Genomic DNA, 15,558 nt, shown 5'->3' with positions numbered 1-15,558 from the left:
TTTTGTGTTTTTTGGAACATAACTATGTTAACAGACAGTTTATTACTGAAAGAAAATAATTACTTTTACTCCTGTTTATTGGATTTCTGTTCATTTTTTCCCGTATATTTAGAAACAAAGAAAACATCAAGAATCTCTCCCGCTTGGTCGTCCGCCCCCATACAGATGCTGTGTACCATGCTTGCTTTTCTGAGGATGGCCAAAGAATAGCTTCTTGTGGAGCTGATAAAAACTTGCAGGTAAACCTATCTCTTGAGAAAAATTCAAAGAGTCATGCACCTAATACTGTGCATATTAGAATATATTTAAATTCTAAAATTCAAGGAAATTGCACATTAGGAATAGAGAAATGTTCAGATCTCTTGAACATTTTATGAACGCTTTCTCTATAGATTTAAAAGATATGGCGGTGTATTTTCATAATTCTAAACTTGCCAAGTGACATAGAAGTGCCTTTTACCCTAGCAGTCAGTTCTTGTCATCCATGTGACAGCTAAGGGTAATGAGGAAATGATAACTGTTAAAAGACATAAGGACTTCATAGCACAGTGAACAGGACTCTGATTAAAACACAGTGACTGTGGGGCTTCCCTGGTGGCGCAGTGGTTGAGATTCCTTCTGCCGATGCAGGGGACACGGGTTCGTGCCCCGGTCCGGGAAGATCCCACATGCCGCGGAGCAGCTGTGCCCGTGAGCCATGGCCGCTGAGCCTGTGCGTCCAGACCTTGTTGTTCCTCAATGGGAGAGGCCACAACAGTGAGAGGCCCGCGTACCGCAAAAAAACAAAAACAAAACAGTGACTGTGTAAAATACCTATTTTATCATAGGCTCGGGCATAGATTTCTGACTGTAAATAGGAATTGGACTAGATTATTTCCTTAGGCGTTTGAAGGAATTTTAATTTCTCATTTGTTTTCAGAAAACATGAATGAGTGCTTTTCTTTAAATTGGTACTCAACCTTTTGATTTTGAAGGAAACAAAAACTAGTTAAAACATTTAAATTTAAGATTGCAAGATTATGATTGTAAGCCTTATTTCTATATGTGTACTTTATTACTACTTTTATTAATTTTGGCTTGTGAGCACAGAAAGCATATTGAATGAAGTGTTTTCTACTGATTGTTAAGAATTTGCCAAACTGTTCTCAAGAACTGAAGCTACTGTCAGCTCTATTGATTGATTGCTGCACTATGCGGCAGGCGGGATCTTACTTCTCTGACCAGGGATTGATCCCGGGCCCCCTGCAGTGGGAGCGCGGAGTCTTAACCACTGGACCACCAAGGAAGTTCCTTTTTTCTTTTTTTTTTGGGGGGGGGCAGGATGATTTTCTTTTTATGTTAAGGCATACGAATTCTGACAGAAATTCTCATTTTTGCAGTGATATTGCCAAGGTTCATTTCTGTTGCAAAATAACAGTGATAAAGATCTTTTAAAGAAATATTTTTATTGAATGATGGCCCATGGTTAAATAGGTATAGTAAAAAGATTTTATTTTTGCTTATATAGGTTTTCAAAGCTGAAACAGGAGAGAAACTTCTAGAAATCAAGGCTCATGAGGATGAAGTGCTTTGCTGTGCATTCTCTGCAGATGACAGATTTATAGCAACCTGCTCAGTGGATAAAAAAGTGAAGGTAGGGAAATATTTTCCTCTTGAGTTGTAATCACCACAGAATTTATTTTCTTTTTCTGTAATAGAGGGACTAGAGTAAGTAGAGTTAAAGGACTCTTGCCTATTGATCTACTAACTTGAGGCAAACCAGTTTTATCCATTGTAAATTAATTCTGTCTAAAACTTTTTATATTTAAGCACAAGCAAAAATGCCTAGGTTGATTAGCCTAGGAAACACAGCTGATATTTATATTTCTCAGGCAGCTGGGAAACACAATTTCAGATTAATGAATTTGCCTGACACTTATTGACAGGTCTGTGGGTTAAATATCAGTTGAAATCTCTAAGTGTACTGTGGTCGGAAGTGTTGCTGCACAAAATTATTGTCTGAGATCGATTCCTGTTGTAAAATATATAATTTGTGAAATGCAACCCAGATTTTTTTTTACCTTTATGAGCTGGCTTACATTCAATGCAAAACTAGATGAATAAACATACTAACCATCAGGTTACTAGTCTACAAAGTAAACAGAGAAGAGAAAACTCACAGGGTAATTTTTATCTTTGTTAATTATTCTTTTTTTTGTTTCTTGTCCCTAAATTTGGCTTTTAGCCAGAGTATATTTATGGAATTTAAGAGAAAGTGAAGTCTAGGAGAATATTTTATTTGATAAATGGAGGGGAGACCTCATTTTGGGCTTTTTTCAAAAGGGGTGTGGAATGCTGAATCTGTTTAGGTGGGGTGGACCTTAGTGGACCTGGGAGCAAGAAAGTTGGCTTGAGAGTTTTTGTGGAGTTTGCATCTACTTGAAGAGGACCCCGGAGTGTCCAGACTAAATTGAGACTTTGGAAAAATCTTGATAGATTGGACTCTCTGCGTGGCTTTACAACCAACCAGTTAATTCACTCTATAACCTCTATTCTGAGTCAGACTTGGAGCTGGCCATTCTGTGGTGTTCCAGAGTTAGAGCTATGTGGCTCAAGTTTCTATTTGTAAGAAATTTAAAGCAAGAGGCAGAAATACTTATTACAGAACTTTAAAATAAAATAAACTCTTTGGATCTCTGGAGAGTGCTTTGATAAGATAAAAGAAAATGCTATGGGAGGGACATTAGTATGTCTAAAAGTCCAAAAGCCCAGTGAAAATTCATTAGGTAATTTATTTCTTGTGTTTGTTTGATGAAACAGACTACTTACATAGTAACTAGGAAAATGATTACTTTTTACTGAGAACACTGCATGAGGCTTTATACTACACACTTTTTTATATTACATTATCAATTTCTCACTACAATTGCAAAGTAAGTGTTGATACCATTTTAGAGATGAGGAAACAGGTTCAGAGATGAAGTCATTTGCCCAGGCTCATATTAACTAATGCCTGATGGCACCAGGGTTGAAAGCTAGGTTTCCCTCAGAATCTAAAGCCTTTATTTTTTTTCACTGAGCCATTTGCCTTTACTTATTTATTAGTACCTTGAAGTCAGCAGAACACTTATCAAATTCTTTGTCATTTGACACCATGCATTGTGTAAGATGGGTACAAGTATCCCCATTTTACAGAGGGGGGAACTGAAATGCAGGTAAATTAAGGACTTGACTAGGGATACACAACTTATAAGTGGTAGAGCCCGGTCTTAGATTGGCTCTGATTAATTTTTCTGATCTGAAGTCCATTATTCCATCCCTTTTATAGCACTTTTCTGCCTGCTGTCAAATCATATGAACATGTGAAATCTTGCCATTGAAAAATGTAATGTTTTACATTACTTGCAGGTAGACTTGCAGGTAATTAAAAAAAAAAAACATTCTGGCAAAATGCTGACATAATTTAGGGAAGGGGGAGGTATTCGTTAGTATCATGTCTGGGAAAATCTGCAAAGCAGCTCACATTTGCTTTGCCTCTCTGTTTTCTCTTTGAAACTAAGGGGTACTTGCAAATTTTATTTTCTCTGTTCTCTCTAGATTTGGAATTCTACGTCTGGGGAACTAGTACATACCTATGACGAGCACTCAGAGCAAGTCAATTGCTGCCACTTCACCAACAACAGTAATCACCTTCTCTTAGCCACTGGTTCAGATGACTGCTTCCTCAAAGTAAGTGTGGATAATGAGAATTATGTAGATAAATTTGATAGATACACCACATCTCCTTTTTTTTCCCCATATATTGTATTAATCAGGGATCTTTTGGTTGCAGGGGTAGAAACTTTCATATTAGCTTAAGCAACAACAACAACAACAAATATATTATTGGCTCTTGGAACTGAAAAGTCTAGGAGTGTGGCTTCAGGCATAGCTGATTCCAGATGCCTAAAATACGTTCTCAGGCTCTAACCCCCGCCCTCCATCTCTAGACTCTGTTTCCCTTTTTTGTTGATTCAGGCATTACTCTTTCTGTGCAGCAGATTTGGCTATCCTTAGCTCCAGGCTTACATGGATATTACAGCTCATAATCACAGAGGAAGGGAAACTCACTCTTTCCCAGGTCCCATAGTTTTCTCATAGAGAAAACTCTAGTTGACATGGTTTGGGTTACATGCGCATTTCGGAATAACCCTAGCGGTCCGTAGGATGGAATCCTTCAATTGGCCAGGGGTCACAGGTTTTAGCCATGTAGAAATGGGACGAATAGGTGAGGTCAGCTCCACTTGAATTATGACTGGGGCTTGATTCAAGATTCGAAAGAGAGGGTCTGTTATCAGAAAGAGGAGGGAAAAAATGTACTGATAGGAAAAGAAAAAAATTTAAACCAAACTAAAACCAGAAATAGATATTCGTTCCACATATGTTTGATAATTTTTTAAAGATAAATTTATTTATTTTATTTATTTATTTTTGTCTGTGTTGGGTTTTCGTTGCTGCATGTGGGGGCTACTCTTCATTGCAGTCTGTGGGCTTCTCATTGCGGTGGCTTCTCTTGTTGCGGAGCACAGGCTCTAGGCGTACGGGCTTCAGTAGTTGTGGCACGCAGGCTCAGTAGTTGTGGCTTGTGGGCTCTAGAGTGCAAGCTCAGTAGTTGTGGCGCACAGGCTTAGTTGCTTTGCGGCATGTGGGATCTTCCCGGACCAGGGCTTGAACTTGTGTCCCCTGCATTGGCAGGCGGATTCTTAACCACTGTACCACCAGGGAAACCTGGTCAACAGTTTTGAATAAGGACAAGTTTTACTTTAAGACCGGTCATTCCACACTTGCATTTCCATGAGGACTATTAGGACTGACTTCTTGTGCTTTTTTTTTTTTTTAAAAAATCTGATTTTATTGTATTCTTTCAAGTCCTGGATCCTATGTCCTATGCAAGGGTTCTATTCTCTTATTTTTATAAACTTTAAGTTCTTTTTTTAAAAAAAATTATTTCTTTGGCTGTGTTGGGTCTTTGTTGCTGTGCGTGGGCTTTCTCCAGTTACGGCGAGCAGGGGCTACTCTTCATCGAGGTGCGCGGGCTTCTCATTGCGGTGGCTTCTCTTGTTGCAGAGCATGGGCTCTAGGGTGCGTGGGCTTCAGTATTTGTGGCTCGTGGGCTCTAGAGTGCAGGCTCAGTAGTTGTGATGTACAGGCTTACTTGGTTCGTGGCATGTGGGATCTTCCAGGACCAGGGCTTGAACCCGTGTCCCTGACATTGGCAGATGGATTCTTAACTACTGCGCCACCAGGAAAGTCACACTTTTTGTGCTTTTTTTTTTTTTTTTTTTTTTTGGCTGCATTGGGTCCTTGTTGCTGTGCATGGGCTTTATCTAGTTGCAGAGGGCGGGGGCTGTTCTTTAGTGCATGTGCGGGCTTCTCATTGCGGTGGCTTCTCTCCTTGCAGAGCACAGGCTCTAGGTGTGTGGGCTTCAGTAGTTGCAGTGCATGGGCTTGGTAGTTGTGGCTTGCGGGCTCTAGAGCCCAGGCTCAGTAGTTGTGGCGTACAGGCTTAGTTGCTGTGTGGCATGTGGGATCTTCCTGGACCAGGGCTTGAACCCGTGTCCCCTGCATTGGCAGGCGGATTCTTAACCACTGCGCCTCCAGGGAAGCCCTTCTTGTGCTTTTTGAACTGAGAGAAGCCAATGAAAAGATGTAAATTTGATGCTGCTCCCATGTAATTTGCATTATCTGCAGAATGGGGTTTATCTGGGACTGGGATAAAAGAAACTAGGGATGGAGTTGGACATAAAGAACAGGACTTAACTCACTGATCATTTCCAAAGGATTTTTAAGATTAATTTTGGGAGGTAAATGATTTCTTCTGTGTTTAATCTAATTTGCATAAATCCCCCTTGCCCATTTTATTTACATTTTTTATACTCTTCAAACATACCCCAAAGGAGAGAGAATAGTAACTCTCGTGGTGTCCATCGTCTAGCTCCAACAATTGTCAACATTTGCCAGTTGTATTTTATTCCCCCACCACCTCCCACTTTTTTGGATTAGAGCATTTTATAGCAAATCCCAGGTAACATATCATTTCACCCAGAATACTTCAGCATGAATCTCTGAGGTCTAAAACATAAATACCATGCCATTATCATACCTAACATAATAAACAGTAATTTTGTAATATACCTCGTCCATGTTCTTTTTTCCTTATTAGTCTCAAAGCATATCTTTCTACCATATATTTATTGGAGTCAGAATCCAAACTTCAAGTGGCATTTGGTTGATATGTCTCTTAAATCTTTTATTCTTTAAATGTTTCCCCTTCCCGTCTATCTCTTTTTTTATGCCATTGATTTGTTAGAAAAATTGAGTCATTTATCCTGTGGAATGTCCCACCTTCTGGATTTGGTTGATTGTTTCCAGGAAGGTTTGTTTAACTTGCTCTTCTAATCCCTTATGTTTCCCGTCAAATGTATTTATATCTATTTTTGCAGTCTTTGTATTTTTGAGTCATTTTTTAAGAGCGTTAATAGATTTTATCCTAGTTAGTAGACTCTAGGTTTGCATAGGGAAATCTTAGAAATGACTATTTTTGGAGTTGGATAACTTAGCATCTAAAAAAATTGGGCAGTTTATTTTACATATTACTTGTTATACAGCTGAGTAAAATAATAATGATTTCAAACTACTTTGTTAAAATAAGCAGTAATTGTTTAGCTAGTTTAGTGCTCAGGCTGAAGCCTAGATAAACCTTCAAGTCCCTTAGTAGATTTAGGTGCTGATCTAAGGGCTGCCCCATTACTTGTTAATCACAAGTTCACCTTTGTGTTTGACACCTTTGTCAAACTGTGAATGGAACGCTTCCTGTAACTGAAAAAGCTTAATTGGGAGGGAAGGAAGAACTTCACATGATTTCTAACTTTTCCCTATTCAGTGCTAGTTTTTCAGTTATCTTTTTATCTTTCTCAAATAGCTCTGGGCTCTGAATCAAAAAGAATGTCGAAATACCATGTTTGGCCATACAAATTCAGTCAATCACTGCAGATTTTCACCAGATGATAAGCTTTTGGCTAGTTGTTCAGCTGATGGAACATTAAAGGTATGCTTTTGTTCATTGTTAAAATGGGTTGTAAATAATTTCATTGTTTTATGGAAAGAGGTTTCTGTTTTTCACATTTCTACAGAAAGCTTCTTCCTTCAACTTCCAGGAGCATATTTAATATAACTAATTGGTTGTCATAATGATTGCTTATTAATGGTTTACTACCTTATGCTTTAAAGTTCATATAATTTTAATTCTTAATTTTTAAGCATGTATTTCGTTTACGGTTTCATAAAATCTTTTGAGATCTATGGGATCAAATTTGTAAAGGTCCTGCTTTTATTTATCATTCATTTATTCTGCCTTTTATGTTCCTGTATTCCTGTTTTTGCGAAATCTTATGGGGGAAAACTCAGAGCTAGGGAAAAAAGCTTATTCAGCCTCCTGAAATTTATAGTCTTTAAAAAAACTGAATTCTTCTTCCTTAAATCTCCACCTTACTTCTCAATAAGAACCTATGCCACTTTGCCACTTTCTTTTTCTTTCTTTGTTTTTTTTTTTTTTTGCAGTACGCAGGCCTCTCCCGTTGTGGAAAACAGGCTCTGGATGCGCAGGCTCAGCGGCCATGGCTCATGGGCCCAGCTGCTCTGCAGCATGTGGGATCTTCCCGGACCGGGGCACGAACCCGTGTCCCCTGCATCGGCAGGTGGACTCTCAACCTCTGCGCCACCAGGGAAGCCCCCTATGCCACTTTCTTATTCCTCTCTCCTGTCATTCTGGTCTCCTGTTTATTGATTCTCCTTTCTTTGGTGTTAAATCCAATCCATCTTTGACTTCCTCATCTCTTGGTCTACCTTTTCCCCTCCCATTCTGTAGCGTTTGCTCTGGTTCATGCTGTTATACCCTCATGTGTGATAGCAGCCTTCTAAGATATACTCCTCATCCTTCCTTATCCCAATATGTAGCTGCTAGATTAACTCTCTACCTCTGTTTTCATCTTGCCGTTTTTAGCTGGAACACAAATGTACCAAATTCTAAACTGTGGTAAACCCAGGCTCATCAGGCACACCTCTAAGGCTCTTCACTTTCCATCATTCTGCTACCTCTGATCCTGTCCAGTACATTAATTGTCACTTCTGGGCAAGATAATTTTGGGGGCTTATTTCAGCTACTGTCCCTATATATGTTTCATTAGTCTTTTTTGGAATTTTTTTTGCCTTCAATTCACTTGTCTGTAGTTTTTAATGACCCTCAAAACTTTATAAATTTAAAAAATAAATGCAAAGCCTTCTTCAGAAGGTGTTCTCTTATGACATCCATCCATCTGGTTCTGAGAACAAATATATACATATCTACTATATACCTGTATCTATATATATCGATAGATGGAAGCTGCTTGGTCTTCTAATTTCCACTTATACATTTGTTATAGGAATTTTATCGGTAGAATTCTACTTGATATAATTTCCTGACATCTAGTAGATGTTGGAGCATTCTTAGAATATTCAGCCAAATGGATCTGGCCTCTATGACATATTCTCTACAAATATCAAATATCTGTCTCTTCTTTGGGATGACCGTATCAGAGGATTTTTTGGAGGCTCAGTGAAGGCAACCCTCTTTTGAAAGATTCTTCTAGTCCTATGAGCTTGTTATTTCTTGGTTTTTACTAAGTGAATGACTTTAGAAGGCATTTTATATCTCAAGGAAGGTTCTCCTTTTACCTTATCTCCATTGCTAATGCAAGTTCTGGGAAGATTCCATTATTATTAGTTTGCTTAATGTTGAAGAAAGTTGTGAAACCAGGCCATTTATCTGTTCTACAAGTTTGAGCTGTGTAACTCTACTGGGCCTTCTTTGCTGCCATTTGTTTCCCGAACTGAATTCACCATAGTGCCTGTTCCAAACCTTTTCTGCTGTTCTTTCATTCTATGGAGATAACCTTACCTCATACCTATTCAGAAGGTTGACAGCACCCAAGAGCTCCCTGCCATGTGCCCTCTCAAAAATTGCCATAAAAAGTCTCTACTCCCCTTTTTTTCCTCATCTCAGTGCCCAGGAAGTCCTCTGCTTGTGCCTACTGTTCCTTTTATTCCTTCTTCCCCTGAGACCTTGCCTCATTGGTTATTTCCTCTCGATGTTGCAGTTTTAGTTTTTTTTCTCTTTTGAATCCTTTCCCACAGCCTACAGATGTTCTTGGCCCTTCCTAAGCATTATAAAACCAAAAAATGAAAAACCTTTGATTCTTCCTTGATTGTGTTATCCTCTGACAGAGTCATTTAGTTTTTCTTTTTGACTAGACCTTTATGACTAGACTTGTTAAGTCACCTATACTTGCCTCAACCTTCTGACTACTTATTCACTACTTAACCCTTTTTTAGCCTGGTCCTGTCTTCCCTGTATTCCCTTGAAGAGTAAAATCCAGTTTTATTTTGTTTTCATTATTTTTGTTGTAAAATCTAATGCTCTTTGGATGAGTGTGGAATCCGGTATTTTTCTTTATCCGGTCCTTATTCTTTTGGTTGTATTACACCCCCTTCTGTTTCCTTTTTGAAACTCTACTTGTTTGACATCAATGTTTTCTTCTTTCTCTTTCTGTGTCTCTAACCTCTTCTTTAACTCTTTTTCCTGCCCATTAAAATATAGCTGTTTCCTCAAGATTCTAGTCTTGACTACCTACCTCCATCACCTTTCTTCTATCCCAGTTCAGCTGGTCTTGTGGCTTCAGTTCTTCTCCCTTCTGTGAGTGACTTTCAGATGTGTTCTCTCCAGCCCTCATTTCTCTTATGTGCTGTGTCCTGCATCTTTAACTGCCTGCTCACTGCTGTCACTTAGGTAATATGCTGGACCTCAAACTTACTGTGCTCCAAACTGAACTCTTCATTTTTTCTTCCCCAAACTTCCTATATGTTTCAGGATTTTGATTAGATCAGTGTTCAGGATTTTTACATCATTGTGACTGATCACAGTTGGGCCATGTAGTATATGATGATTTTTTCCCCCTTTCCTGTACAACACTTTGTTTTCTTTGGGATTAAAGATGTTGTATATTTAACAGTGAAGCTTTGTTTTTTTCATTCGTTTATTTTTTTTAAAGGTTGACATTTATTTTTTAATTTTTAAAATTTATTTATTTATTTATTTTTGGCTGCATTGGGTCTTCATTGCTGCGCACAGGCTTTCTCTAGTTGTGGCCAGCGGGGGCTACTCTTTGTTGTGAAGCGCCGGCTTCTCACTGCAGTGGCTTCTCGTGTTGTGGAGCACGGGCTCTGGGTGCGGGCTTCAGTAGTTGTGGCTTGCGGGCTCTAGAGCGCAGGCTCAGGAGTTGTGGCTCATGGGCTTAGTTGCTCCGTGGCATGTGAGATCTTCCCGGACCAGGGCTCGAACCCGTTTCCCCTGCATTGGCAGGCGGATTCTTAACCACTGCGCCACCAGGGAAGCCCAAAGGTTGACATTTATTTATTTAAATTTATTTATTTTGGCTGAGCCAGGTCTTAGTTGCAGCACACGGACTTATTTGTTGTGCATGCGAACTCTTAATTGCGACAGGCATGCGGGATCTAGTTCCCCAACCAGGGATTGAACTCGGACCCCCTACATTGGGAGTGTGGAATCTTCCCACTGGACCACCAGGGAAGTCCCCCTATTATTTTTTAAATGTGCATACCACTAATTCACCTTCAAACTATCCCTTGCCTAAGTTCTTTCTTAAATAATTTAAATGTATCAGGTATTTGATTTGACATTTTCTCTTCTTAGAAATAACTTTCTTAGAGGGTTCTACCTTGCTCCATTATGATTGGTGGTACTATTCCCAGTGTTCAGCTGCCATCCTGGGAGTTCCTTTTGCTTTTTTCTTGAGTTGAAACCCTTGTTTCCTGAATTTCTTGGTTTACACTCTTCGCTTGGTGGAAAGTCTCCTCTAGGTTTCTAAGAAAGAATCTCTGGGATGTAAATTTTTGAGAACTTGTCTGTCTAAAAGTGTCTTTCTTCTAGCTTCATACTTAATTTATATATATATATATATATTTTTTTTTTTTTTGCGGTACGTGGGCCTCTCACTGTTGTGGCCTCTCCCATTGCGGAGCACAGGCTCCAGACGTGCAGGCTCAGCAGCCATGGCTCATGGGCCCAGCCGCTCCGCGGCATGTGGGATCTTCCTGGACCGGGGCACAAACCCGTGTCCCCTGCATCAGCAGGCGGATTCTCAACCACTGCGCCACCAAGGAAACCGATTAATTTATATTTTTGACTGCATACAGAAGAAAGCAATTTTTCCTTAGAATTTTGGAGACATTGCTTGGTCTCTTGTCTTCTAGCTTCCAAAGTTTCTCTTGAGATGTTTGATGCCATTCTGATTCGTATGTGATCTATTTTCCTGTCTTGAAACTTTTAAGATCTTTTTTTATTCCCAGTATTTTAAAAAATTAATGATAATGTGCCTTGGTGTGGGTTTGTCTTCATTTATTGTGCTTGGCACTCGATAGCCTCTTTCAATTTGGAAATTCATGTCCTTCAGTTCTGGAGGTTTCCTTTAATTATCTGACTTATTCTTCTCTAGTTTCTCTTTCTAGAATGTCTATTAAGGATGTTTTCTTATTTTTCTTTTTTCTTCGTCCATTTGTCCTACTTTTTGGAAGATTTATTTAGCTTTATTTTTCACTCCTTCTATTGTGTTTTTAATTTCTGCTATCATATTTTTAAGTGTACCCATTTTTATGGTCAGTTTCCTTTATAATGTTATTCTTTTTTCGTGGGTACAGTATCTTTTATCTTTTTGTGGGTATTAGTAATAGTTTTTTTTTAAGTTTTCATATTCTTTTATAGTTGCTATTTTTTCTGTTTGTTGGTTTTGGTTTCTGTCTGCACTTGAGAGCTATATCTTACTTGCCTGATCCTTGGATATGTGCTCATGCTTAAAGAGTGCAGTACTGGGACTTCCCTGGTGGCGCAGTGGTTAAGAATCCTCCTGCCAGTGCAGGCGACGCGGGTTCGAGCCCTGGTCCGGGAAGATTCCACATGCCGCAGAGCAACTAAGCGTGTGTGCTATAACTACTGAGCTTGCGCTCTAGAGCCCATGAGCCACAACTACTGAGTCCGTGTACCACAGCTACTGAAGCCCACATGCCCTAGAGCTGGTGGTGCTCTGCAACAAAGGGCAGCCACTACAATGAGAAGCCCGTGTACCACAATGAAGAGTAGCCCCTGCTTGCTGCAACTAGAGAAAGACTGTGCACAACAATGAAGCCCCAACACAGCCAAAAATAAATAATAAGAAACAGACAAACAAACACATTTAAAGAGTGCAGCACCAAAAAACTGATAGGAAATTGTGAACTTATTTATAGTGGGTTTCCCTGTAGTGTTATCTGGCTGTCATATTTTGATGGTGAACTCCTAATGTCAGACTCTTTTTGTCTTGATCTGGTGGGGTATTCAGAGAAAAATCTTCAGTCCCCTTCCTGTAGGGTATAAGGCTGGCTGGCAAGTTCTACGAAGATATCTAGGCAGAGATCTCAACGCTTGGAATATAGACTTTCTCTTAAATTCCCTGTTTTCAGAATGGTGACCCTGCTCTCAACTGTGTTGGGTGTAGATTAACCCTCTTTTCTTCAGCCAGAGTAGGGCAATATGGATGGCAGAGTAGGGGAAGGGATTTCAAGGGACTTTCGATGATTCCTCCTGTGTTAGCTCCATCTTTACTGGAAGGTGCTAGGCCCAACACTTCCTGAGCCTTTTGGGGGTTCTCTGGTGTGAATTGGGCTACTTCTTGGCTTTCTCCACTGTGAGCTCAGGATTCAATTTTTTTTTTTTTTTTTAGGATTCAATTTTAAGGAGTCCCCTTATCACTTGTCTTTTTTCTTTCTAGCCTTTATAGTTTTGTCGCTCTAATATCTTCCTCCATTCTCCTTTACTTTGTGAATTATGCCTAGAGAGAAAAATTCTCTTTACTGTTGTTTTACATGGGTTTTGGGAGGGTGTGGAGATGAATGTATGTGTTCTATCTTCAGAACCCTGTTTCTTTCAGTAACGCTATTGTCTCTACTCGTGCTTGAAACATGGGAATAATTTGTCTTTTCACTTAAAATATATTTATTGATCATTTATTGAGTACTTACTATTTGCCAGATTCTGTACTAGGCATCTGGTTTTTTTTTTTTTTTGCTGTACGCAGGCCTCTCACTGTTGTGGCCTCTCCCATTACGGAGCACAGACTCCGGACGCGCAGGCCCAGCGGCCGTTGCTCACGGGCCCAGCCGCTCTGCGGCATGTGGGATCTCCCCGGACCGGGGCACGAACCCGTGTCCCCTGCATCGGCAGGCGGACTCTCAACCACTGTGCCACCAGGGAAGCCCTAGGCATTTGGTTTTTAAACACTTAAAAAAAAAAAAGTATAGTTCCTGGCTTGAAGTTGTTCAGGGTCTAGCTGGGGAGAAAGGTAAGTGAATAGGCAAACCATGAAAACAGTAAAAGTATGTGGAGGGGGCTCAGAGCAGGCAGTGGCTCTGTTGGGGAGTGTGTAGGCTCCTGCTGCTGCACCCAGACTGCACTTGTTCTCCCTTTTCATTGTCTGTGCTTTTCCATTTTGTTCTTTAGCTTGTGGTGACCCCTTAGCCTAGACTCTCTGGTATTTTTTGGTATTGAAATCCATCTTAAGTCCATCTTAAGTTGTTCATCTTAAGTTGGTATAAAGTAGGCTGATCTTCTGGGAGGAGAGTGAGGTGGCCCCCTCTGTAACAAGTGTTTCCTCAAGCCCATGGCTCTGGTAAAGCACTCCCACTGTGCTGTATCTTTTCCTCTCAAATGACACATCTGGCATATCTTGTGTTAGAGTCATTTATATGTTTGTCTTACCTCCTTTACTGGCCTATAAACTCCTTGAGAGTAGTGTCTGTATCTGATTCACTTATATAATCTCGAAGTGACTAGCATCGTGGTTAATAAATGTGTTCAAGATGATAAACCTTTGCTGTGTCCCTTCAAATTGAATTAAGACTTCTCAAAACTCAAAAGAAAAACAATTTAAAAGTCTTCAGGGACAGGATTTTGATTTCAGGTATGGGTATCAGAATATGATTGTAGAGCACTAATAGCAGGGGACAGACATTGCTGCACTCTTGGTAAGAACTGCCGTGTTTGTGGCAGCTTTTACTGTTAAGCCAGTATCGTTGGCTGGTTCGCACTGATACAGTGACGTTTACTAAGCAGAGGTCTTGCAAAATGATTCTGGATAAGAGCATTTCAAGGTCAAAGTCTTGTAAAGCTTTTATTTTCCGAGAGGATGAAGAACCATAAAATTATTTCCTGTCCCAAATGGCTCTGTAATCTTCTAAGTGTTTTATAGCATATCATGTTGATAAGCATGTGTTTTTAAGGCCTTGATGATAAACTGTTTCAAAATGTGAGTTTTATTTAAAAATTGCCATTTGAACCACACAAGGACCAGGGTGCACATGGGCCTTGGATACAGTGCAGTGACTTGCTCAAAATGAAATGCTGGTATTTACTTGGTCCCTCAGTATGTGGAATTTCATCACTCCTTGGATAGTGGCTAATGTCAGGTCCACATGCAGAAGATGTAGTTTAGATAGATGTAGTGAAATTGGATTGTGTTAGTTTTCTTTTTCTTTCTTAAATCCAGGCAATGATTGCTTTGTTTTTAGTATTAAGAGGAAACAGAGTGTGATTTCTCATATAATCTGACTGATGTGACTGAAGCTTCTGGCACTGATGTTCAGATTTTCTCTCTTCAGTGTCAAGGAGGGCTAACTACTTTAGATGTCTCTTTTGGTTCATCCAGTTTACCTATAGTTATTGCAAGGGGAAGGGTTTTGGTTTTGGCTGTATTTCTAGTGTACATAATCTTTAAACTCAAGAGAGATTTAAACGTGTGCCTGGCCAGTCAAATCGGGTTTTACCCTGGGAGCTGTGATTTGGAAGCTGAGTTAAAGCCTGAGAAGCAGCTTTTTTTTTGTTTTTAAATCCTTTTCCTTGGCCAACCCTTGGTCTGTGTATGGCAGCCATTATCATTCTGTGGAACTGGGACACTGCTCAAGGCCCAGGGGAGTGAAGATGGATCTTCTTGAAGGCCTTTGTCATTTGGGCTGCTCAGGTGGCTCTGTTAGTGAGTGAGGTTTGGTCTTTCGTATCCCATTCCTCAGGATCCAGTTGTTTTAGAGCCCTGTCTGACCCCACCAAGCACACAAGGTGGCTTGCTTCCTTTCAGCATATTTTTGTTTTCTATTTTCAGGGACTTCCTTATGTCTCTGATGCTCTGCTAGGTTATAACTCAGCTTGGGCTGCGTCCTGTGTGTAGTGTCTGTGCTGTGCATGTGAAGCAAACCTCATGCCTGGCCCAGCAGAGGGCAGCCGTGGCAAGTCGTGAGTCTCTTCTTTCTTCCACGCTCATTCTTGCTGTCAACATCTGATCTTTAGCCTCCTCCACACCATGCAAGGCTCTTTTAACATTTTGTGTCGTTTTACATTCTGCATTTTGGACAGTGCTCTTAAGTTTTTTCTTTTTAGGAAGGTGCTGAATAAAACTGGAA

At 40.0% G+C, this 15,558-nt stretch overlaps 1 protein-coding gene across 5 annotated transcripts in view; it reads left to right on the top strand.

Moving 5' to 3' along the window:
• Positions 1-15,558, top strand: part of APAF1 (apoptotic peptidase activating factor 1) — an 85,707-nt gene that overhangs the window by 33,265 nt on the left and 36,884 nt on the right. For 4 of the 5 annotated variants that reach the window (XM_065887181.1, XM_065887180.1, XM_065887183.1 and 1 more), the window contains 4 exons: positions 113-239; positions 1,508-1,633; positions 3,577-3,708; positions 6,941-7,066. The exons of the other annotated variant lie outside the window; for it this stretch is intronic. In XM_065887181.1, coding sequence (XP_065743253.1) covers positions 113-239; positions 1,508-1,633; positions 3,577-3,708; positions 6,941-7,066 — 511 coding nt within the window. The remainder of the gene's footprint in view (positions 1-112; positions 240-1,507; positions 1,634-3,576; positions 3,709-6,940; positions 7,067-15,558) is intronic. 5 annotated transcript variants of the gene reach the window in all.

The sequence above is a fragment of the Phocoena phocoena genome, chromosome 11 (assembly GCF_963924675.1).
Source record: "Phocoena phocoena chromosome 11, mPhoPho1.1, whole genome shotgun sequence".
Taxonomy (NCBI): domain Eukaryota; kingdom Metazoa; phylum Chordata; class Mammalia; order Artiodactyla; family Phocoenidae; genus Phocoena; species Phocoena phocoena.
This window is presented reverse-complemented; position numbering and strand designations above follow the sequence as displayed.